General features: G+C 44.0%; 1 protein-coding gene across 1 annotated transcript in view; it reads left to right on the top strand.

The window, feature by feature from the left end:
* The window catches only part of RIN1 (Ras and Rab interactor 1), a 44991-nt gene extending 25362 nt beyond the window's left edge, over nt 1-19629 (top strand). Inside the window, exons 5-11 of the mRNA XM_056528493.1 lie at nt 4087-4159; nt 5624-5715; nt 5810-6817; nt 10737-11042; nt 11501-11632; nt 13358-13494; nt 19107-19629. Coding sequence (XP_056384468.1) covers nt 4087-4159; nt 5624-5715; nt 5810-6817; nt 10737-11042; nt 11501-11632; nt 13358-13494; nt 19107-19421 — 2063 coding nt within the window. The 3' untranslated portion in view covers nt 19422-19629. The remainder of the gene's footprint in view (nt 1-4086; nt 4160-5623; nt 5716-5809; nt 6818-10736; nt 11043-11500; nt 11633-13357; nt 13495-19106) is intronic.
* The last annotated feature ends 5910 nt before the right edge of the window (nt 19630-25539 follow it).

The raw sequence follows: 25539 nt of genomic DNA, 5'->3' as shown, positions 1-25539 counted from the left end.
ATACTGATAAAACCGTAAATGATGCAAAACGTACACAACCGGATACTACAGTTGGCATACGGTTTTCAATGACATGTCTATACATACGGTTTGCAATACAGTTTCATATGTTTTTTACACTGGAACCGTATACAGGAACCATATTGCAAAAACGAGATGTGAATGCAGCCTTATGAACTGTTTGCACATTGCTATATCCTGTTTTGTGCCTTTTTTTTATGTTGGCTAAGTTGGCTGTGATTTGTGTGGTTGGCCTGTTTCTGCCTAATATGGTTGCAATTTTTAAAATGTTTTTTAGCTACTATATTGGCCACATCTGCAGTATGCTATAGTGGCCACTAGGTGGTTCTGTAGACCCGTGCAATATATCTTTACTAGCCGGCAGTGCATAAAAAACCAGCTGAACTGACTACACAGCCAAACATCTTCACTGAAGAAGATCCAGAGGTTTTTGTCCTGCTTTATTGGCAATCTTTCAATAATGCCTTATTGTCTATAACTGCTGTCAATTAGTAATACACTTGGACCTTGGGGGTGCACCCAGCACCTACACAGTGGGACATGCTTATTAGTCCGAGAACACCCTTGTCATCTGTATGTAAACCACTCTGCCCATCTGACCTGCTCTACGGACTCCCAGAGGCAGGACACTAAACCTGGCCTTATTTTACCAAAACTCAACTCAAGCTGGGTTCACACCACGTTTTTGCAATACAGTTCCCGTATCAGGTTTTTGATAAAAAACGGATTCCTCAAAACCGGACTAAACTGTATCAAAACGTGTGTACAAATTTTAATCGGTATAAGCTTTGAAAAATTATGTCCAGTTTCATCCATTTTTTAAGAAAAAAACGTATACGTTTTTAACTTTTCACTTCATGATGAATAAAGTCTCACTTGTTTGATTGAAATTCCAAGAAAAAAACTGTGCAAAGTCAAAAGCCGTATGGTGAAAACCAGATGGAACCGTACGCACATACGATTCTGTACGGTTCCCATTGACTCCCATGTTTAAAAAAAAACATATACGTTTCAATACGGTTTTTCACCCAGACCAAAAACTGTGGTAGGCTACGGTTTTGGGTATGGGAAATAAAACTGACAAAACCTTACAGGATGCAAAATGGACGCAACATGATACATCTTTTGGCATACGGTTTTCAATGGAGAGTCATTGCATACGGTTTTCAATACGGTTCTGTACAGTTTCAAATTGAAAACGTATACGGGAATTGTATTGCAAAAACGTGGTGTGAATCCAGCCTTATCAGACTAGATATTTCCTACCTTACCACCCTACCAACTTGTCTGTGTCCAGGGCATAATTAAAAGAGGGGCTCAAATGCTAAAATATCGTACCAACAATACTGTAACATTCAGCTAATTCAGTGCCAGGAACATTGCTAGTGTCATAAACAATCAGGGGCACAAGCAACAAGGAATATGTCCCCTCTAAAAACACACAACATATTTTTATACATAGATATCAAATAATATCACTACATTGGTGCAATCTAGAGAAAGAAAGGAAGGGGCCTCATGTACGGGATCAGTAGATCTTGCAGGTGGGGGTAGGGGACGGTAATTCCCAAGCCGCTTACCGAAGTTGGTTGTGCGCCCACACACAATAAGGTTAAGAGCAGAAGAGATATGGAAGAAGGTCCACTGCAGCCCTCCTGGGTAAGAGTAGAATCAAAAGCGAATGACCAGGGAGTCAGGAGTTTGTCTGGCGCAGAGAGGAACCATCAGACAGCCGAGTAAAATCAATGGATTTATTAGGTGTAACGCGTTTCGCTGCGCATGCGCAGCTTCATCAGGCAAGTAAAATCAATGGATTTATTAGATGCAACGCGTTTCGCTGCGCATGCGCAGCTTCATCAGGCAATCCATGGATTTATTAGATGCAACGCGTTTCGCTGCGCATGCGCAGCGAAACGCGTTGCATCTAATAAATCCATTGATTTTACTCAGCTGTCTGATGGTTCCTCTCTGCGCCAGACAAACTCCTGACTCCCTGGTCATTCGCTTTTGATACTACATTGGTGCGGAATTCATATCACACGACACCCTGACTTATGATTTTTTTGTTTTTATGTTTAGCTCTGCTTCAGGAAAACTGCAGAGGCGGGCAGGCAGTCAGTTCCTTGCTTCCCCCCACCACAGAAGACTGATTACTGGTCAGGAGGGATTAGCAGGTGAAGGGTTAATTTGCAGCACGTCTTAGTCCTTTATGGAGTGCAGGGGAAGAGTGTATGATGTCACATATGACTAAGGTTTGAGCAGCCTTGGCGTCCCATACGTCTGGGAGTGTGGGGACTCTGGGGCGGGTACAGGGGGAGCAGCGCTGAGCATGGGCCGGACCTGGCCAGAGTAGCAAGATCAGGACTGACGACCCCTGAAAGCTTCCCAGTCACAATCATTTTTTTATAATTTTGATACACTTTTTGTTTATTATTTGTTTAATATCAGGCTGCAGCAAGTGGGAGCACAGTCATCTAATCCTTACAGCGGGAGCCCAGGGAACATTGGCACAGCATTACATCCATAATTTGGATTAGATACAATGCCAGTGCTCCCCCCCCCCCATCCATATTGATTAGATACTGTTCTCAGTGCATTAAAGAGGAACTCCAGTGGGAAAAAAAACATGTTTTCAAATCAACTGGTGCAAGAAAGTTAAACAGATTTGTAAATTACTTCTATTTAAAATCTTAACCCTTCCAGTAATTATCAGCTGCTGTATACTACAGATATACTACAGAGAAATGTACGTTCTTTCCAGTCTGACAACAGTGCTCTCTACTGACACCTCTGTCCGTGTCAGGAACTGTCCAGAGCAGGAGAGGTTTTCTATGGGGATATATTTCTAATCTGAACAGTTCCTGACACGGACAGGGGTGTCAGCAGAGAGCAATGTTGTCAGACAGAAAATGTCTCTGTTTTATACAGCAGCTAATAAGTACTGGAAGGATTAAGATTTTTAATGGAAGTAATTCACAAATCTGTTTAATTAAAGGGGTACTCCGCTGCTCAACGCTTGGAACGAACTGTTCCGAATGCTGGAGCCGGCATTGGGAGCTTGTGACGTCATAGCCCCACCCCCTCATGACGTCACGACCTGCCTCCTTAATGCAAGTCTATGGGAGGGGGTGCTTTAACTTTCAGGCACCAGTTGATTTGAAAACATTGGTTTTCTACTTGTTTCCCCCTGAGTTCCCCATTAAATACTGTGCAGACCCTTTATATGATATTGGGGTGTGGGGGGTGTGCTCAGTATCTAATTCATATAGGGGAATTAGCACAATATGTAATCCATATATAGGGGGGGCCACTGGCACAGTCAGAACCCGACCGATAAAAACTTTGGTATGTCTCCACGACATATGATTTTTTTTAATGACATTTAAACCCTTCCTTCCCAGCACTGTTATAGTACCTTTTATTATGTGCATATAACTGATTGTGCATATAAAGTATATAAATTGTGCATAAAATGTGTGTATATAGGTTAATACCATCTGTATACATGATGTTTATGTATATAATCCCCTGGATTTGTCAGAAGAGGGGACAGCTGTTGGAAAGAATAGCGTCCTCTTTGGGGGACTGAAATGCATCTACAGCAGTAGGGAAATGTGTAGCATGTTTATGAGATATACAGTTAGAATTCAGTAGGTCAATGGAGTTTCGTACCATAAAGTCCAGCCCTATCATTGAGTACACATTGTTCCTGTACCCATACTACCACTTATCTATAGGACTATAGCCGATATACTCTGTACATCTTCTGGTTGTGCTGACATTGAATGTTAAAGTTCACTTTAAACCTGAACTCTGTTACAGGAGATACACATCTCTTGTACTTTTGTCACAATCCATTTTTATATTATAGTATAAATTCATATACTTTTTATGAATGCAGATAAATACATCTTTGTGGTAGATATGTTGGAAACAGAGTCCAACAAGGCCCAAGTCCTATTCTTGCTTCAGCTGATTCATATCTATGGGAAGTTTTGTAGATTTGTTGTTGCCGAATTCTTTGTTTTAACAATTCATGATTATGACTTTTTTGTCTCCATACAGGTCTCTCACTGGAAAAGTCTCAACTTACCTTTCCCGACCTTATAAAGCTGGTGTCGTCTTACAGTACTGAAAGGTGATTTTGTCTATTCTCTACTTTCCGCCTCTACATTATTTGTTCACACTTGGCATGTGGTATTCCACTTTGATTTTGTGCATTTAAAAAAAATTATTCAAGGAAAACCCATGTTCTTCAGGCTTGTTGTGTTGCTCTTTTCTCTACCTGTAACAGTTTAGTTGTTTTCTTTCTCGGCTAAATTTAATGTGGAAAAATGACGCCACTAATAACCAAATGAAGTTCCATGATTGTGGTTTTCCATAGAATCAAAATTAGGCAAAAGGCATAAAAATAAATAGGGATCTGTATAAAGGTCCCTCATTAACCTCTACAGAAAAAATAATATTATATAAAAATAATATAATAAAAATAAACAATATTCTGGACCTTCCCCAGATAGACAGAATACAGTCCAAAAGTGTACAGGTATAAAGGAGGTCCTAAACTGGCACAGCCTTGTGTATAGTGAACGTTGCTCTGGACTATAAATACAAGCCGAAACTCAGTACAAGATATTTTATTCCAGAGACTGTTTTATACCTAAGTCTGTAACCATGACCAGGGGACATCCTCTCTGTCTAGAGAAGGTTTCATCATCATCAGACACAGCCCAGGATTCTTTACTGTAAGAGAAGTGAGACTACGGAACTCTCTGACACACAATGTTATGATGGTTGTGACTCATTGAGAAAGTTCACGAGGGAGCCAGGATTCCTTTGTTAAGAAATATATTTCTGCAAGCTATGGTTACTAGATTTCTGGGGGTGATATTTCTTCTGAATGCCATATACAGAGTCAGAAAGGCATTTTTTTCCCCCTGGTATGGGCTTCTGACAAGATTTTTAGCCTTCCTCTGGATCAACACAATTATAGGTTAGACTATTAACTTTTTTCAACCTTATTAAAGGGGTACTTCGGTGCTTACACATCTTATCCCCTATCCAAAGGATAGGGGATAAGATGCCTGATCGCGGGAGTCCCGCAGCTGGGGATGCCCACGATCATGCATGCGGCACCCCGTTTGTAATCAGTCCCCGGAGCGTGTTAGCTCCGGGTCTGATTACGCTCGACCGCAGGGCCGGTGGCGTGTGACGTCACGCCTCCGCCCCCGTGTGACGTCACGCTCCGCCCCTCAATGCAAGCCTACGGGAGGGGCTTGCATTGAGGGGCGGAGCGTGACATCACACGGGGGTGGGGGCATGACATCACATGCCGCCGGCCCTGCGGTCGAGCGTAATCAGACCCGGAGCGAACACGCTCCGGGGACTGATTACAAACGGGGTGCCGCGTGCATGATCGCGGGCGTCCCCAGCTGCGGGACCCCCGCGATCAGTCAACTTAAAATGTGTAAGCACTGGAGTACCCCTTTAAGTATATAACTTTAAACCCAAAATAAAAAATTACTAATAAATAATTTCCTTAATGCATCTTTACTATTGTCTTTTGTATCTTAAATGATTGCAATGATTGTATTTATTTCAGGGATGTTCTACCTTATATGCTTAGACTTCCTGCAGCTATAGAACAAGTAACTTCACGAAAAGAACTGGAGGCCATTTCCCATTTAGGACATGGTAAATAACTATAGCTGCATAGAAAAAATAGTATGAACTGTATATTGTATGATATTAATATTTCCGAATTTTCCTATTTTTCTCTTTGACTCAGAGTTCTGGAATTCCTCCCTTAATGCTCGAAACGCTGCTTCAGCCCCCCCTGCTACTCCCCCTATTACATTGTCTCTGTCTCCTCTACCCCCTGACCTACCAGACACAGTCCTCCCGACTCTTATCCCATCACTAAAAACTCGTAGCCCAAAAGAAGTTTCCGTAGAAGGAAAGGAGGGGGCACTCTTCTTTTTAAACCCACTATTTAAATCCAAAGACTCTGGAGCGCTAAAACGTTCTCACTTCCAAAAAAGCATTAAGGTCAGGGTGTCCACGGAAAATTCTGGTTCCCTCTCTCCCCCTCTAAATCCACCTCCTCCTGTACCATATGAGGAATCTGTAAAAGAGGAAGAGACACCAGTCGATGCATCAGAGGTCAACAAGGATGATCAATCCCCGGATGTATCAGAAGACAAAGAGTATAGAAAACCTTCCTCATCATTAAGACACCGTCTAAGAAAAAGTCTGAGCAAAAGCGGACGTGATCTTGGACTTAAATTGTCACCAATGCGTTCCAAAGATGTAGCAGACTACAATGTCCCTACGTCAACTGGGAGGACACAAGAAACCAAAGATGATAAAGAAATTCATTTAAATGGTGCGAATTCTTTAGAAGAGCCGGATAGTGCTTCTATTAGCAGTGCAGAAGACGGGACATCAGAGGACGGAGGAAAGTTTTCTCCTCAACTTACAAGAAGGAAAAAAAAGATAAGTGGTCGGTCCTCCTTTCGTGCAGTCAGTGGAGCCTTCCTGTCCCTTTTATCTCCCGAGCGCAAAATGATTATTCTCATTGAAGAAATGGGTAAAGATGTTACGACTGAATTTGGGAAGGAGCTGCAAGCTTTTCTTCAAAATGTGGATATCAATACAAGTAAAGATAAAAAAGAGGAAGAAGGAAAAAATTACCAGAGTATAATAAAGGAAGTTAGGGCTTTTATGGATAAAATTAAGAATATGTTGAGAGAAAGTGGTGAAATGCACATGGAAGCTGTTACATCTGATGGACAAGGTGAGCAGTGTACAAAAATACCAAAATAGCTATGATGGTGAATCTATCTATTAGGGCTATATTACACAGCCTACACAGCCCCACCCCCGCCCGATACGGTACGACGCCCGCCCGATACGGTATATTTACTGAATCACGTGGCTCTGTATCTGGCAGTCTGGGCAAACAATAGTTGGATCGTTTGTGTTACTCTTGTTATTTCTGTCATTCATGGGCCATACATGCCCTATTACCCAGGACAATGTGTGGCCAATGAATGACTATTTTAAACATGCCAAAAACATGCGATCAGCCAATGAATGAACAAGCTACTTTGCAACAAGATCAGATCCTCATTTTGATCTGAATAATAAATTAAAGAAGGCACCTTTCCTGGCCTGTCTCTTTTAGTAAATACAGGCTGGGCCATATATATGGATACACCTTAATAAAATGGGAATGGTTGGTGATATTAACTTCCTGTTTGTGGCACATTAGTATATGTGAGGGGGGGGGGAACTTTTCAAGATGGGTGGTGACCATGGCGGCCATTTTGAATCCAACTTTTGTTTTTTCAATAGGAAGAGGGTCATGTGACACATCAAACTTATTGGGAATTTCACAAGAAAAACTGTGATGCGCTTGGTTTTAACATAACTTTATTCTTTCATGAGTTTTTTACAAGTTTCTGACCACTTATAAAATGTGTTCAATGTGCTGCCCATTGTGTTGGATTGTCAATGCAACCCTCTTCTCCCACTCTTCACACACTGATGGCAACACCGCAGGAGAAATGCTAGCACAGGCTTCCAGTATCCGTAGTTTCAGGTGCTGCAGAATGGGCAAAACAAAAATTGGAACAGGACCCTCAGTTTACACAGAAGATTTTGTTCAGTGATGAGGAAACTTTTATGTGAATGGTGAAGTTAACAAACAAAACCACCGCTATTGGTCTGACACTAACCCACATTGGATAGATCCCTCCAAGACTGTTGGAACACAGAAATTGATGGTATGGTGTGGTATATGGGGTAGAAAGATAGTGGGGCCATTCTTCATCAATGGAAAACTCAAGGCCACTGGATATGCGAAATTGCTACATGATGATGTGTTTCCCTCTTTATGCACTGAAGCTGGCACGTTCCCTGAGTTTTTCCAGCAAGATGGTGCACCACCACATTATGGGTGTCAGGTCTGAGCATTCCTAGATGAACAGTTTCCTGGAAAGTGGATTGGTCATCGTGGGCCAGTTGAATGGCCCCCAAAGTCTCCCGATCTGACCCCCTTAGACTTTTATCTTTGGGGTCATCTGAAGGCAATTGTCTATGCTGTGAAGATACGAGATGTGCAGCACCTGAAACTACGGATACTGGAAGCCTGTGCTAGCATTTCTCCTGCGGTGTTGCTATCAGTGTGTGAAGAGTGGGAGAAGAGGGTTGCATTGACAATCCAACACAATGGGCAGCACATTGAACACATTTTATAAGTGGTCAGAAACTTGTAAATAGCTCATGAAAATATAAAGTTATGTTAAAACCAAGCACATCATTGTTTTTCTTGTGAAATTCCCAATAAGTTTGATGTGTCACATGACCCTCTTCCTATTGAAAAAACTAAAGTTGGATTCAAAATGGCCGCCATGGTCACCACCCATCTTGAAAAGTTTCCCCCTCACATATACTAATGTGCCACAAACAGGAAGTTAATATCACCAACCATTCCCATTTTATTAAGGTGTATCCATATAAATGGGCCATCCTGTACTTTCATCTCCTATAAAATACCAATTCTGTAACATCGTTTCTCAAAACAATGGATTCTGCCATTCCTCAGTAATTCACCCGGAATATGAATGAATTTATGAGCAACTGATCTTTAGCATTCTACCCTACAGTATGACACTGATTGGACAGTATCAGACTGTGCAGGGACACACTACCTACTGGAAACACCCAGTTGCCAATTTATTCATAAACTTCTAAGAGCAATAACAGAGGAATGGCACAATGCAGTGTTTAAAGAAAATTTTCTCTAGAATTTTATGGGGAAAAAGTTTTTACTAAAGCTATCAGTTTCTCTTTAAAGTGTACCTGTCCTTAGCAAAAACTTTTTATATAACATAGATAATACAGATCGGTTAAAAAAAAGTGTATATTTTTGGGTGAATAAATGCTGTCCCTGCAGCTTTTAAATGTGTGTCTCTGTGAGGAGTCCAAATACAGGACGTGTGGGCGGGACAAACGGGGCTCTGTGCAGGCTCCTGGCTTGTCAATCATCTTCCTATGTGAGCCGACAGCGTGTCATAGAGCCTCAGTGCACAGAGCCCTGCTTGTTCTCAATGCTCAGAGCCCTGCTTGTTCTCAATGCTCAGAGCCCTGCTTGTTCTCAATGCTCAGAGCCCTGCTTGTTCTCAATGCTCAGAGCCCTGCTTGTTCTCAATGCTCAGAGCCCTGCTTGTTCTCAATGCTCAGAGCCCTGCTTGTTCTCAATGCTCAGAGCCCTGCTTGTTCTCAATGCTCAGAGCCCTGCTTGTTCTCAATGCTCAGAGCCCTGCTTGTTCTCAATGCTCAGAGCCCTGCTTGTTCTCAATGCTCAGAGCCCTGCTTTGTCTTCAGTGCACAAAGTCCTAGTTTGTCTTCAGTGCACAAAGTGCATATAACTGAGACCGAGAAGCTGTGACTGGCTAATAGTCCAATAATAAGACTTCAATATTTTAATTTGTATATCTAATGCTAGGTTTACATTACGATTTGCCAGTACATGACACATATATGTTGGCATCCTGTGAAGTTGAGGTACTGTCATGTAGAGGCCACCTTTACTTTAATGACCTGGTGACTATGTTTAGACCATTTCCATTTTTCCATATACAGGGGTGTGGAAATTTTTTTAAAAACTACTTGTCCAAGGGACTAAAACAGAGCAGAATCTACTTGTCCCTCATAACAATCCACTTGTCCTGGTACAATATAATTGTAACCCAAATAGTATGTAAATAAGGTCTTTTATTAATAAAAACTTAATAGGCAGACCAGTATGTCACCCCATTAGGTGGATAGGGTCCCTGATACGTAAGTCTGCCCCATTAATGGAATACTGCAGTGCAAAATAACTGATCCTGACCGCTGGAAACCCCTCCCCCCGATCTCTTGTAAGGACCCCGGCAGGAATGGGGGCTTGTTTAAATGACGCATCGGCCGACAGGCCCCCCCCCCCCCCATGTATCCCATAGATACATGGAGGGGGAATTTCAGCAGCCGTGTCATGCAGGGATGGAACATTCCCTTCATCCCGTCTGCTGGGGCCTCATACAAGAGATGGGGGGTTCTCCCAGCGGTCAGACCCCCTCAATCTATCACGGGGATAAGTTATTTTGCACTACAGTATTCCTTTAGGTAGGTAGTCTCCCTTCAGGTAGGTATGTCCCTTTATCAGGTAGGGATCAAGTAGGGCCCCCTGCGCCATTTTTTTAAATTTCCTTTCTGTCTGACTACAGTGCTCTCTGCTGACACCTCTGTCCATTCTAGGAACTGTCCAGAGTAGGAGCAAATCCCCATAGCAAACCTATCCTGCTCGGGACAGTTCTTAAAATGGACAGAGGTGTCAGCAGAGAGCACTGTGGTCTGACAGAAAGGAAATTCAAAAAGAAAAGAACTTCCTGTGGAGTATATAGCAGCTGATAACTACTGGAAGGATAAATATTTTTAAATACAAGTAATTTACAAATCTGTTTAACTTTCTGGCACCAGTTAATTAAAAAAAAAATGTTTTCTAGGGGAGTACCCCTTTAAGTCCCACTTATTAATGTATATCTGCAGTAAATGACATAACCATAGTCACTAGACAGGATGCTGACATATATTGGTCACGGCAAATGGTGATGTAAATGATTCCTTAGTCTCACATTATGTTACAGTCTCTCTTTTATTTCTTACTTCAGAACGTGTCTTAGAAAAGTCACTGCATCGCCTTACTTTAAAGCCTTTGAGGCCTTATTTAGTGTCCGAGATTCAGAGAGGAATGGAGGCAAATGGAGAGCTGGAAAGGCTTGGGAAGAATATGCAAGCAGTAAAGAGGGGAGGCCCATCTCTCCTTGGTGTGAAGCTGAAAGCTCCGGTTGCTCAAGATCTGGAGAAAATTCGTCAGAAATTACTTAGAATGCAGGAAAAATATTCACCTTCTGACAAAGTTCGCATGTTGCTGCAGGCATGCCGAGGTGTTTACAGGAGCATGGACACACGACAAGGTAAGATACACAGATGGCTGATATGTGGTATAGCATGGGCACATAATGATATTCCTAGGTCATTAAAAGGGTATTCTGAGTTACAAAAGAATATAGTTTGGTCAATAGAACTCTATACACACACTAGCGTTGTTTTACATACGCAAAGAGCATTAATGAGGTATAAAGTCTAAATGAGTCCCTCGCATGTTGACCTCCTGCTTTCTCTGACATTGGGCATGGAGATATTCATACAATACTCAGCAAGTATCATACAGAGATTCTATGTTAATTAATAGGTCTCGATGATACTTGCCGGATGCCATACAGATGCTACTCAGCGTGCAGTTCCAGCTATACACCTAGCGTGCAGGAAAGTAACAGTGGAGGAACTGCTATGAGATTATTCTTCAATGTCCTGAACTGAACAAGAACTGAAAACTCTTAAAATAATACCAGAATGTCTTTTTCTTCTGAAGATGATGCATGTGGGGCTGATGAGTTCCTCCCTGCTTTGTGCTATGTCTTGGCCCTATGTGATCTGCCCCATCTTCTCATTGACATCTACTACACGACAGAACTGCTGCCCCAGGAAGCTCTCATAGGAGAAGGTAAGAATGCCACTACTATCTTTTATGGTACTGTTAATCTCATATCATCCTAAATATCAAATATGGTAGGTCAGAAACCGGCCACATATCTGTAAACAATCAGTGAAAATAGATGCATTGCAAAGTAAGCTAGAGCTGGAACTTACGCACCTTTAAATGAGGAGATATAGATGCATTTGGAAATTCTTCAGGCTCTTTCGCTATTATTTTTCGATAATTTATTGAAAAGGAAAAACCAAAGGATAGGGGATAAGATGTTAGATCGCCGTGGTCCCGCTGCTGGGGACCCCGGGGGGTCGCTGCTGCAGCACCCCGCTGTCATTACTGCACAAAGCGAATTCGCTCTGTGCGTAATGACGGGCGATACAGGGGCCGAAGCAGAGTGACGTCATGGCTCCGCCCCTCATGACATCACTGACCATCCCCTTAATGCAAGTCTATGGCAGGGGGCGTGACAAGCGCCACGCCCCCTTCCCATAGACTTGTATTGACAGGGGCGGGCCGTGACGTCACGAGGGGCGGAGCCGTGACGTAACGATTCTCCGGCCCCTGTATTGCCCCTCATTACGTGCAGAGCGATCTCGCTCTGCGCAGTAATGATAGCGGGGTGCTGCAGCAGCGATCCCCGGGGTCCCCAGCAGGATCTTATCCCCTATCCTTTGGATAGGGGATAAGATGTCTAGGGGCGGAATACCCCTTTAAGCTCTGTCAGGGCGGATGGAGACTGTCAATGGATAGCCATTTTCTGGTCTCTCCAGAGATGTTCCATTGTGTTCAAGTCAGGGCTCTAGCTTGGTCACTTTCATGTGTTTTGTTGGGTGATGAACTTTCAGCCCAGTCTGGGGTCCAGAGCATGCTGAATCAGGTTTTTATAAAGAATATCTCTGTTCTTTTCTCCATTGCTCAGCTTTCCCTCAACCAAGGCCAGCCACCGTCCCAGCTGCTGAAAAACAACCCCACATGATGCTGCCACAACCATGCTTTACTGTTGGGATGGTGTTGTGCAGGTGATAAGCAGTGCCCGGTTTACTTAAGACGTGGTGCTTAGAATGAAGGCCAGAAGGAGACCTGAGGAGGGGCTTTTTACCAGTCACTCTGCCATAAAGGCCAGATTGGTGGAATGCTGCAGCGCTGGTTGACCTTCTGGAAAAGTGACCATTGGGTCCTTGGTCACTTCTCTTACCAAGGACTTTCTTCCTCAATATAAGGCCAGCTGTGCCACCTGATATAGACAATGCTGTGTCTTTCCAAATCATGTCCAAATTACTGAATTTACCACAGATGATCTCTGGTCAAGGTGAAAAACATCTCAAAGATGATTAAGTGAAACGGGAGTTCCCCCAGAGCTCAATTTCAAGTGTTATATATAGCAAGGTTTTAATACTTATGTATACGTGAATTTTCCTTTTTAATAAATTAGCAAAAATTTCAAAATTTTGTTTTCACATCGCCACTATTGAGTGTAGAATGATGGGGGTAAACATAATTTTTACAAAGGTTTTTAGGCCACACACAACATCATAAAATGTGAACACAGTGAAAGGGTCTGAAAACTGTCCTAATGCACTGTATATAATCAGTGTACAACTGTCTTGTAACATACTTGTAGGACTGTCTAAGAAAAATCTGTACTGTTGGCAAGTATGTTGTACTGATTAGAAAAGACTGACTTTAGCATTCATGCATTTAAGAAATAGCTGGAAACCTTTTTTCTTTCTTTAATAGGTGGATACTACCTTACCAGTGTTTCTGCAGCTCTTTCTGTCCTGTCCTCCCTACACACTCATCCCCAAGATGCTGGATTATCGTTAAGTGAGTGGCATCGTCGGAGGCAGGGTCTTCCATCTCTCAACGACCTACAGGTATTTTGTTATGAACATCGATCATCGATCTAGATCTTGACACAAGAGGGCATAAGAGGCTTTTCCCTTTGCCCTATAAAAAGGCTCTCAGGCTACTTTTAGGTAGTGTACCTCTTGATATTGTTGACTGCTACAACACACTCAAAGACATTTTGTCCAGTTGACGGACATTTAGACTTTTGACTGCAGAACCATATTAGAAATTACAAACAGTAGTAGTTGTTACATGAAGTATTAAAACATTTTGTGAGATAAAGTTTTTGCTTTATTTGTTTCCCAAAGATTAATAAACTCTTATTTCTGCAGGCAACAGTAGCTCTGTTAAAGAGGATATACAGCGGGAGGGGTTGTTTTTTTAACTTTACCCGCTTAATAGCATATTAAAACAAACCTTTACATACCTTCATCGCTTCAGCGCCCCGGTCGGTCCTCAGCTGCAATCCTCTTCCTGTCAGATATCATGTTTGGGCCCTGACTGATGACTGACATTGTGGCCCAGAGTGTCTCACTGCCGCTCAGCCAATTACTGGCCGCAGCGATTTCTGGATAACCCCTTTAACATTAGCCTCATCTCTTCCCTTCTTAATACAGCATAGCTATAACAGATGATGCTGAATAAATTATACATTTTCAGATAAAATCCGACAAATTCTGACAAACTCCATTGACCTAAAATAGGGTCTGTCGGGTTTTTGACAGGGTTTAAAGGGGTACTCCGGTGGAAAACTTTTTTTTTTTTTTTTAAATCAACTGGTACCAGAAAGTTAAACAGATTTGTAAATTACTTTTATTAAAAAATCTTAATCCTTCTAGTACTTATTAGTTGCTGAATAATACATAGGAAATTCTTTTCTTTTTGGAACACAGAGCTATCTGCTGATATCACGAGCACAGTGCTCTCTGCTGACATCTCTGTCCATTTTAGGAACTGTCCAGAGCAGCATGTTTGCTATGGGAATTTTCTTCTACTCTGGACAGTTCTTAAAATGTACAGAAATGTCAGAAGAGAGCACTTTGGTCATGATTTAGCAGAGAGCTCTGTGTTCCAAAAAGAAAAGAATTTCCTTTGTATTATTCAGCAGCTAATAAGTACTAGAAGGGTTAAGATTTTTTAATAAAAGTAATTTACAAATCTGTTTAACTTTCTGGCACCAGTTGATTTAACCCCTTAAGGACACATGACGTACTGGAACGTCATGTGTCCACTCCCGATCTATAACGCGGGGCCACGGCGTGGCCCCGCGTCATAGCGGGTCGGGCCCGGCCTCTAACAACGGCCGGGACCCGTGGCTAATAGCGCGCGGCATTGATCGCTGTGCCGCGCGCTATTAACCCTTTAGACGCGGCGTTCAAAGTTGAACGCCGCGTCTAAAGTGAAACCGAAAGCATGCCGGCTAGCTCAGTGGGCTGTTCGGGATAGCCGCGGTGAAATCGCGGCATCCCGAACAGCTGACAGGACAGCGGGAGGGCCCCTACCTGCCTCCTCGCTGTCCGATCGCCGAATGACTGCTCAGTGCCTGAGATCCAGGCATGAGCAGTCATGCGGCAGAATCATCGATCACTGGTTTCTTATGAGAAACCAGTGATCAATGTAAAAGATCAGTGTGTGCAGTGTTATAGGTCCCTATGGGACCTATAACACTGCAAAAAAAAAGTGCAAAAAAAAAGTGAATAAACATCATTTAACCCCTTCCCTATTAAAAGTTTGAATCACCCCCCTTTTCCCATAAAAGAAAAAACACAGTGTAAATAAAAATAAAAATAAACATAAATGGTATCGCCGCGTGCGGAAATGTCCGAATTATAAAAATATATCGTTAATTAAACCGCACGGTCAATGGCGTGCGCGCAAAAAAATTCCAAAGTCCAAAATAGTGCATTTTTGGTCACTTTTTATATCATGAAAAAACGATCAATAAGTCCTATCAATGCAAAAATGGTACCGTTAAAAACTTCAGATCACGGCGCAAAAAATGAGCCCTCATACCGCCCCATACACGGAAAAATAAAAAAGTTATAGGGGTCAGAAGATGACAATTTTAAACGTATTAATTTTCCTGCATGTAGTTATGATTTTTTCCAGAAGTCCGACAAAATCAAACCTATATAAGTAGGGTATCATTTTAATCGTATGGACCTACAGAATACATATCAGGTGTCATTTTTACCGAAAAATGTACTACGTAGAAACGGAAGCCCCCAAAAGTTACAAAACAGCGTTTTTTTTTTTAATTTTGTCGCACAATGATTTTTTTTCCCGCTTCACCATAGATTTTTGGGCAAAATGACTGACGTCATTACAAAGTAGAATTGGTGGCGCAAAAAATAAGCCATCATATGGATTTTTAGGTGTAAATTTGAAAGAGTTATGATTTTTTAAAGGCAAGGAGCAAAAAACGAAAATGCAAAAACGGAAAAACCTCCGGTCCTTAAGGGGTTAAAAAAAAAAAAAAAAAAAAAAAGCTTTCCACCGGAGTACCCCTTTAAGTATATCTGAAAGCAAGAAAATGCTAAATACTGTGATATTCTAACTTCAAGAAATACTAAAATATCTGTAGGTATATTGCAAATTCTACTGTGAACAAGACTTACATTAGCCCTAGTCACCCTGATGATGGTCATGGAGAAACATGTTGGGTAGACTTTTTTTTAGGTGCAGTACATGGTATCAGCAATGAATATTAACCTCTTAAGGACTCAGGGTGTACCTGTACACCCTGAGCCCGGTCCCTGTGTTTAAAACGGGGTCACACCTGGTCGGTCCCGCCTGCTAATCATAGCCGGGACCCTGGGCTATTAACCCTTCAGACGTGGCGATCAAAGTTGACCGCCGCGTCTGAAAGTGAAAGTAAACGCTTCCCGGCAGCTCAGTCACGATGTCCCGATCAGCTAGGACGCTAGCAGAGACCCCCTTACCTTGCTCCGTCGCGTCTGATCTGGGTTTGATTGCTCCAAGCCTGAGCTACAGGCTTGAGCAATCGAGCCCCTATCTCGCTGATCCATGCAAAGCTATGGCTTTGCAGGGATCAGGGTAAAAGATCAGTGTGTGTAGTGCTATAGGTCCCTATGGGAGCTATAGCACTGCAAAAAAAAAAGTGAAAAAAAAGTTAAGAAAGGTCATTTAACCCCCTTCCCTAATAAACATTTGAATCACTCCACTTTTCCCCCCCCAAAAAACTGTGTAAATAAAAATAAACATATGTGGTATCGCCGCGTGCGTAAATGTCTGAACTATAAAAATATATTGTTAATTAAACCGCACGGTCAATGGTGTACGCGCAAAAAAGTTCCAACCTCCAACATAACTGTTACGCGGAGCGCTCCGGGTCCCTGCTCCTCCCCGGAGCGCTCGCGGCATTCACCTCCATGCAGCGCCCCGGTCAGACCCGCTGACCGGGAGCGCTGCATTAGTGTCACCGGCGGGGATGCGACCCACGTAGCAGGACGCGCCCGCCCGCGGCTCGCATCCCAATCTCCTCACCTCCCCCGTCCTCCGTCGGCTCAGTCCCGATGCGCGGCCCCGCACCCTAGGGCGCGTGCGCGCCGGCTCTCTGAGATTTAAAGGGCCAGTGCGCCATTGATTGGCGCCTGGCCCAATCAGTACCTGCACCTATGTCCTCTCTATAAAAACCCACTTTCCCTTCCTGGTATCGCCGGATCTTGTTGCCTCAGTGCCAGTGAACGCGTTTTGTGTATGTTCCAAGCCAGTGTTCCAGACCCTCTGCTGTTGCCCCCGACTACGATCCTCGCTGCCTGCCCTGACCTTCTGCTACGTCCGACCTTGCTCTTGCCTTGTCCCTTGTACCGCGCCTGTCTCAGCCGTCAGCTGGGGTTGAGTCGCTATCGGGTGGAACGACCTGGGGGTTACCTGCCGCTGCAAGTCCATCCCGCTTTGCGGCGGGCTCTGGTGAAAACCAGTAACCCCTTAGACTCCGTTCCTCTGGTATGGCCCACGTCATCACCCCACTGACACAGAGGATCCACCACCAGTGTCCTCGCATACCTATCCGGATCCTCACAATAGCGTATTTTTGGTCACTTTTTATATCATAAAAAAATTAATAAAAAGCGATCAAAAAGTCCGATCAATGCAAAAATGGTACTGATAAAAACTTCAGAACACTGCGCAAAACATTAGCCCTCAAACCGGCCCGTACACGGAAAAATAAAGAAGTAATAGGGGTCAGAAGATGACAATTTTAAACGTATACATTTTCCTGCATATAGTTATGATTTTTTTTCAGAAGTACGAAAAAAATCAAACCTATATAAGTAGGGTATCATTTTAACCGTATGGACCTACAAAATAAAGATAAGGTGTCATTTTTACCAAAAAATGTACTGCGTAGAAACGGAAGCCCCCAAAATTTACAAAATGAAATTTTTTCTTCAATTTTGTCGCACAATAAATTTTTTTGCCGTGTTGTCGTGGATTTTTTGGTAAAATAACTAATGTCACTGCAAAGTAGTATTTGTGGCGCAAAAATTAAGCCATCATATGGAATTTTACGTGCAAATGTGAAAGCGTTATGATTTTTAGATGGTGATGAGGAAAAAATGAAAATGCAGTCCTGAGTCCTTAAGGGGTTAAAAAAGTCCTTAAAGGGGTACTCCGCCTATCTAAATGATAAGGGATTAGATGTCAGATCGCCGCGGTCCCGCTGCTGGGGACCCCCGGGATTGCCGCTGCGGCACCCCGCTGTCATTACTGCACAGAGCGATTTCGCTCTGTGCGTAATGACGGGCGATACAGGGGATGGAGCAACTTGGCGTCATGGCTCCGCCCCTTGTGACATCACGGCCCGCCCCCTTAATACAAGTATATGGCAGGGGCGTGGTGGTCATCCCATAGACTCGTATTGAGGGGGGCGGGCCGTGACGTCACGAGGGGCGGGGCCGTGACATAACTATGCTCCGGCCCCTGTACTGCCCGTCATTACGTGCAGAGCGAACTCGCTCTGTGCAGTAATGACAGCGCAGTGCCGCAGCGGCAATCCCGGGGGTCACCAGCAGCGGGACCACGGCGATCTGACATCTTATCCCCTATCCTTTGGATAGGGGATAAGCTGTCTAGGGGCGGAGTACCCCTTTAAGGGGTTAAAAAAAAAGAATGTGTTCAAGGTTAGGCTGCAACTAGGTAAATGAAAATATTTATACTCTATGATAAGTGATCACTGGAAATTACTTAGGAAACAATCTTCAGTAAAAAAAAAATAACTTACAAATCTAGCTTACGATAACATGAAATTTGTCTTAGGCTCCTTTCACACTATATTATTGTTCCGTTTAGGAACTTCCGTCAGAAGTTCCTTCACTATATCGGGGAAAACCGGCCGTTACAAAACCCCTGACGGCCGCAATCTAATCGCATTGCAGCCTATGGGGTTTTGTAACTGCCCGTTTGCACCCGTATATGCCCGTAATTCATTACGGACGCTATACAGTGACGGGACATCGTGGCGGAAAAATTACTGCATGCACTTGTAAATAAAATAACATATGATGGAAAACTAGCCACAAGTGGGATAATCTAAACATGCTTAGAAGTATTATAAATGAAAGTGAAAAATAAAAATTAGTTGCCAATTTTTTTCATTATTTGATAATTCCAGAATTTTCTACGAGTTGCTCACCAAGATCCAATAAATGGCTGCACTACAAAGACTATCTTGCTGAAGCCATCACAGACTGTTGCCGACCTCACCTGCCTCTGTGCCCTCAAGTTTAAGCCTTCTAACCCAGAAGATTACTCAATTTTCCTGCACCATGGTGGTGACCAAGAAGCGCTGCCACCTGATGCATTGCCACAGGAGATAAAAGCAAAACTTAAGGAGTCTGGTTCCAGTTTTTTCTTTTGCTATCAGCGGCTGGAGGACAGGGACAGTACGAAGAACTCTCTAGAACAAGATCTGTTGAACAACCTTTGATCTGCTACAGATATCTTAAACAACCCTATCTACCTATGCAAAATGTCACTGTAGAGGTTGGTGCCTTAAAGACGTGGTCATTTGCCGTTTGCCTCCAGGTTAAATGTAATACAGAAGAACATTTCTCAGTATTATTGCTGAGGACTCTGTATACATGAACTCTGCAGGTACAACACAATTCAGGAGATAATATGAATCTATTCATTGGTCGTGGTGTCCAACATTCTTACATAGGGGAGATTTATCAAAACTCGTGCAGTGGAAAAGTGGAGCAGGTGTCTGTAACAACCAATCAGATTGCTTCTTTAATTTTTTTTGAAAAATCTAAGAAGCAGTCTGATTGGTTGCTATGTGCAACTGCTCTACTTTTCCCCTGCACAGGTTTTGATGAATGTTCCCCATAGGCAGATTCATGCTGGATTTCATAAACGTCTATGGAAAGCAGCTCTCGGCTCAGTGTATTTTGCCTTTACTGGTTGTTTTTGCATTTCTGTATGGAAGACTCATGTCAACCTGGCATGGGTGAAAAACAGCATCTACATAGGATGCTATCTGACATGATCAGCACTTTGGACTAAGCAGTTTTGCACAGATTTGATTTAAAATTTGGAGTAATCATAGATATTTTTGGTAAAGTTGCAGTATTTCAATGCTATTTTCGTTGAAGCAGTTCTGTGCGCATTTTTTAATGCTGCTTCTAAAAATAAAAAATAGTTAAAACCAAAATATGATTTGGTATGGAACATGTGGTTTTGCTGCGTTTTGGCTAGATCATTATTCTAGTAGTACATAAACATACCCTAACATTACTAAAAATAGATTAATGACGCAAAGTAGTAGAATGGAACAGCCACAATATCTATACAGTAGGAGACAGATCGTCCTACTCTGTCTTCAAGGCTTCTGTATTCGGTAGGGGAGTCAGTGCTTTATAATCACATAACATTCTACAGTAATGGCTCCCCCATTGGATACAGGATGCTCTGTCTACTTCTGCATAGATATGAGCAGTGGACACTCCATGCTGCTATTTATAAGCAAAGTATACTATGCAATGTTTTGAAATAATGGTTATTATACATGCTCGTGCACTATAATTACCGTATTTATCGGCGTATAACACGCACTTTTTAGGCTAAAATTTTTAGCCTAAAGTCTGTGTGCGTGTTATAGTGTTGAGCGGCATAGGCCATATTCGAATTCGCGAATATTCGCGAATATATGGACGAATATTCGTCATATATTCGCGAATATTCGCATATTCGTTATATTTTCGTTTTATTTTCGCGTATGCGAAAATACACGCATGCGAAAATTAGTGTATGTGGAAATTCGCATATGCGAAAATTAGCATATGCTAATTTTCGCATATGCGAATTTACGCACGCCAGTCTCACACAGTAGTATTACAGCCTTCTTTACACCACATAAGCTGGAAGCAGAGAGGGATGATCACTGTGATGTGTACTGTGAAGAAAAAAAAAAAAAAAAAAACGAATATTCGTAATTACGAATATATAGCGCTATATTCGCGAAATTCGCGAATTCGCGAATATGCGATATTCGCGAATAATATTCGAATTGCGAATATTCGCGAGCAACACTAGCGTGTTATACGCCGATACACCCCCATGAAAGGCAGGGGGAGAGAGGCCGTCGCTACCCGCTTCTCTCCCCCTGCCTTTCCTGGGGTCTAGAGCGCTGCTGTCGGCCCTTCTCACCCCCTGGTTATCGGCTCCGCTGCCCGTTCTGTCCCCCTGACTATCGGTGCCGGCGCCGATAGCCAGGGAGAGAGAAGCGGCGCCGACAGCCAGGGGGAGAGAAGGGGCAGCGGGACCCATTGCCGATGGGTCCGCGCTGCTCCAGGCCTCCGTCGTGCGTCCCCGGCGTCGTTGCTATGCGCTGAACGGCGCGGCGCATGACATCAGAGCGCCGCGCCGTGCATAGCAACGACGCTGGGGACGCACGACGGAGGCCTGGAGCAGCGCGGACCCGACTCAGGTAATTATGCCACCGGGGATGGGGGGAGGCAACGGGGCAGCGGCGCCGGCAATGGGTGCCGGTGCCGCTGCCCCTTCTCTCCCCCTGGCTGTCGGCGCCGCTTCTCTCCCCCTGGCTATCGGCGCCGGCACCGATAGTCAGGGGGACAGAACGGGCAGCGGCGCCGATAACAAGGGGGTGAAAAGGGCCGACAGCAGCGCTCTAGACCCCAGGAAAGGCAGGGGGAGAGAAGCGGGCAGCGACGGCCTCTCTCCCCCTGCCTTTCCTGGGGGTGTATCGGGGTATACACGCGCACACACGCACCCTCATTTTATCATGGATATTTGGGTAAAAAACTTTTTTTACCCAAATATCCTTGGTAAAATGAGGGTGCGTGTTATAGGCCGGTGCGTGGTATACCCCGATAAATACGGTATCTCTCGCTCTTTAACTGGAGATACACTAAAAATGTGACATTACTTTTTCCTGTTCCATAAAGGCAGGTTTATGTAGATACATTACTAGAAGCCCTAGTTGGCAGCTATGCATCACTACTTACCGTATATACTCGAGTATAGGCCGAGTTTTTCAGCACGATTTTTCGTGCTGAAAACACCCCCCTCGGCTTATACTCGAGTGAACTCCCCCACCCGCAGTGGTCTTCAACCTGCGGACCTCCAGAGGTTTCAAAACTACAACTCCCAGCAAGCCCGGGCAGCCATCGGCTGTCCGGGCTTGCTGGGAGTTGTAGTTTTGAAACCTCCGGAGGTCCGCAGGTTGAAGACCACTGCGGCCTTCAACATCATCCAGCCCCCTCTCACCCCCTTTAGTTCTGAGTACTCACCTCCGCTCGGCGCTGGTCCGGTCCTGCAGGACTGTCCGGTGAGGAGGTGGTCCGGTGGGATACTGGTTCCGGGCTGCTATCTTCACCGGGGAGGCCTCTTCTAAGCGCTTCGGGCCCGGCCTCAGAATAGTCACGTTGCCGTGACAACGACGCATAGGTGCGTTCATTGCCAACGTACTCCTGCGTCATTGTCAAGGCAACGCCTCTATTCCGGGCCGGAAGCGCGGAGAAGAGGCGCCCCCGGTGAAGATAGCAGCCCGGACCACCTCCCCACCGGACCACCTCCCCACCGGACCACCTCCTCACCGGACAGCCCTGCAGGACCGGACCAGCGCCGAGCGGAGGTGAGTACTCAGAACTAAAGGGGGGTGAGAGGGGGCTGGATGATGTTGAAGGCCGCAGTGGTCTTCAACCTGCGGACCTCCGGAGGTTTCAAAACTACAACTCCCAGCAAGCCCGGACAGCCGATGGCTGCCCGGGCTTGCTGGGAGTTGTAGTTTTGAAACCTCTGGAGGTCCGCAGGTTGAAGACCACTGAGGGCGAATGATGAGAAGAGGATGATGAAGGGGGGGGTGTGGGGATGATGAAGGGGGGTGGGGATGATGAAGGGGGGATGATTGGGATGATAAGGGGATGATGAAGGGGGGATGTGCGGGATGATAAGGGGATGATGAAGGGGGGATGTGCGGGATGATAAGGGGATGATGAAGGGGGGATGTGTGGGATGATGACAAGGGGATGATGAAGGGGGGATGTGTGGGATGATAAGGGGATGATGAAGGGGGGATGTGTGGGATAAGAGGATGATGAAGGGGGGATGTGTGGGATGATGACAAGGGGATGATGATGAGGATGTTAATGACGGGTCTGGATGATGACAGGGGGGGATGAGGTATTTCCCACCCTAGGCTTATACTCGAGTCAATAACTTTTCCTGGGATTTTGGGTTGAAATTAGGGGTCTCGGCTTATACTCGGGTCGGCTTATACTCGAGTATATACGGTACCTTCTTTTTAAATCTTTATTTATGATTTTCAAAATACATAACATTATACCAATCAAACACAATGGCCCTTATTTACTAAGAGTGGAGTATAGTTTTCTTTGTGGGTTTTAATTCCCTACAATTTATTTTCCACGGTATTTACTAAGGTTTCCCTACATTTTCCACTTTCCATATTCTCTGATCTGTCTGGTTTTCCTCAGCTAAAATCCACCACATTTTATGTGGAAACCTTAGTAAATATGTTGGCTTTTTATGAAAATGTAAAGAACACGCCCCTTTTAGGAGACCACGCCCCCTTTTTCACTCTGGTCACGTCCCTTTTTTGGGTTTTCTTAGCAAAATGGAGAGTTAGTCGGGTTTTTTCAATTCTGGCGCAAATTCTGGCGCAGGCAAAATCTGGCACACAACCCGACAAAACATGTTGGGTTTGCAATAGTAAATGAGGGCCAATAACTTATCCAATCGCACAAAGCTAAATATTTAAGCCTTTCCACTTGTCCCAAAAGGAGAGAGAAGAGAAGAAATTATTTTATAAGAGAATAATATAAATAAAGGGAGGGAATGGTTAGATCTTATTTAACAGTCTAAACTCCAACCATTTAAACGATGCTCTAGTAAAGTAGGGGAGTTTATCTGTTGCAAAAGCTATATACCGCTCCATTTGACAGTTGGCATGGACTGAGTTGGTTATGGACTTGAGGTCTGGGATATCTGTTCTTTTCCATTTTGTCGCTATTTTATTTCTTGTAACTGTCAGAAAGTGAGCAATTATTGTCGTGTCTGGTAGGGTTAGGTCTTCCAGGCCAAGATTTAACAGAACTACTTCCGGGCCCCAGGGGATTATAAAACCTATAATTTTACATAATATGTGGTGTCCCGGTATAGGACCTAGTCCTGTCCCTTGTCTAAAGTCCCCTCAGCTAGAGTCCCTCCATTCATATAGGGCTCTCCTGCAGGGCTTCCCCTTGGTCGCCTCATGTAAAGAGTGTTTATATTTATTTAATGTATAGAAAATATATGTACAGGACCTTAGTGGTCACATGATGTACGATTGTGATGTATAAAATGTTCAAGAACCTTAGAGGTCAAAATACTATAACAAAGACAATCCTGCATTCACCGCCCAGGTACTGTGTGTTCAGCTCATCTCAAGAGGACGACATCCGACTGGCAGGTAAGCTTGGTGTGGGGCGCTCAGAGGCTGATGTATAAAATGTTCAAGAACCTTAGAGGTCATGTGATGTACCCAGAGTTCACTGGGTTCATAACTTACAGGTTTGCTGACCAATGAGCTTAGTCCAGCTCTTTATTATATAAAGGGCTGTAGCCACTAAATTCACTCTCTTAGTTCCTGCTCTTGTTCCTGCACTCATCAAGAAACACAAGCATCTCATCAGCATCAATTCAATTAATTAAGGTCCAAAGCCTAAGAACCTGCAGCCACTAAACGTGAGTTACTCAAAGCTCCATCTATCAAAAATCCTGTGTGACTACTACAAGCTCAAATCCTCTAAATTAGTAGCACAGTGGCCTGCATAAAAGCTAATTGCTTCCAAGTCCCAGCAAACCTGTGAGGAACCTGTATCCCGGTTCACTCTTGAAAAGACTGTTATGTTAAAGACTGTTTCATAAATTCCGCAAGTAAAGTTTCTTCAGTTTATTCCTGAAATCTGCTGAGGACATTCCGTTATTTTTCCCTACCATTTGTGGGACGGTTGGCGGTAGCAACATTACTATTGAGGAAACTGCACCCTGGCGTCACGACATTAAAGGGTTAATACCATCAGACCCTACACTACCACTGCAACACCCCATTAACTGTTACTCTCCCGGCACCACATATATAAGACTAGTGTCCACAGACTACTTACCTTCTTACACTCCGTGGGCCAGGCACTCTGCATCCGACCCACAGAGTGGTAAAACTGCCATAGAGTAAAAATTGTCGTTTCCACACACAAAACACTTAAAAAAAAATAAAAAAAACACTTAAAAGGCAATTGCGGCTTTTACTGGCATTTTTTCACCTAAACCAAATGGAAACCTCGCCTTAAAGGGGTGATCTCTCGGCGTGATCTCTCGGCCGTTGCTGCGGCATTATGGACACTGAAGCACCACGCCCCCTCCATTCATGTCTATTGGAGTGGGCTTCCCAGCTGTGTACTAGCCCCCTACCACACTCCCATAGACATGAATGGAGGGGGGCGTGGTATAATGCAACAGCACTGGCCCGGAGATTGGGGGGGGGGGGGGGTCCCCCACGATCAGACATGTTATAGGGGATAAGA

The sequence above is a fragment of the Hyla sarda genome, chromosome 6 (assembly GCF_029499605.1).
Source record: "Hyla sarda isolate aHylSar1 chromosome 6, aHylSar1.hap1, whole genome shotgun sequence".
In the NCBI taxonomy this organism is placed as follows: Eukaryota; Metazoa; Chordata; class Amphibia; order Anura; family Hylidae; genus Hyla; species Hyla sarda.
Note: the sequence above shows the minus strand (reverse complement) of the source record. Positions and strands in the feature narration are given on the sequence as shown.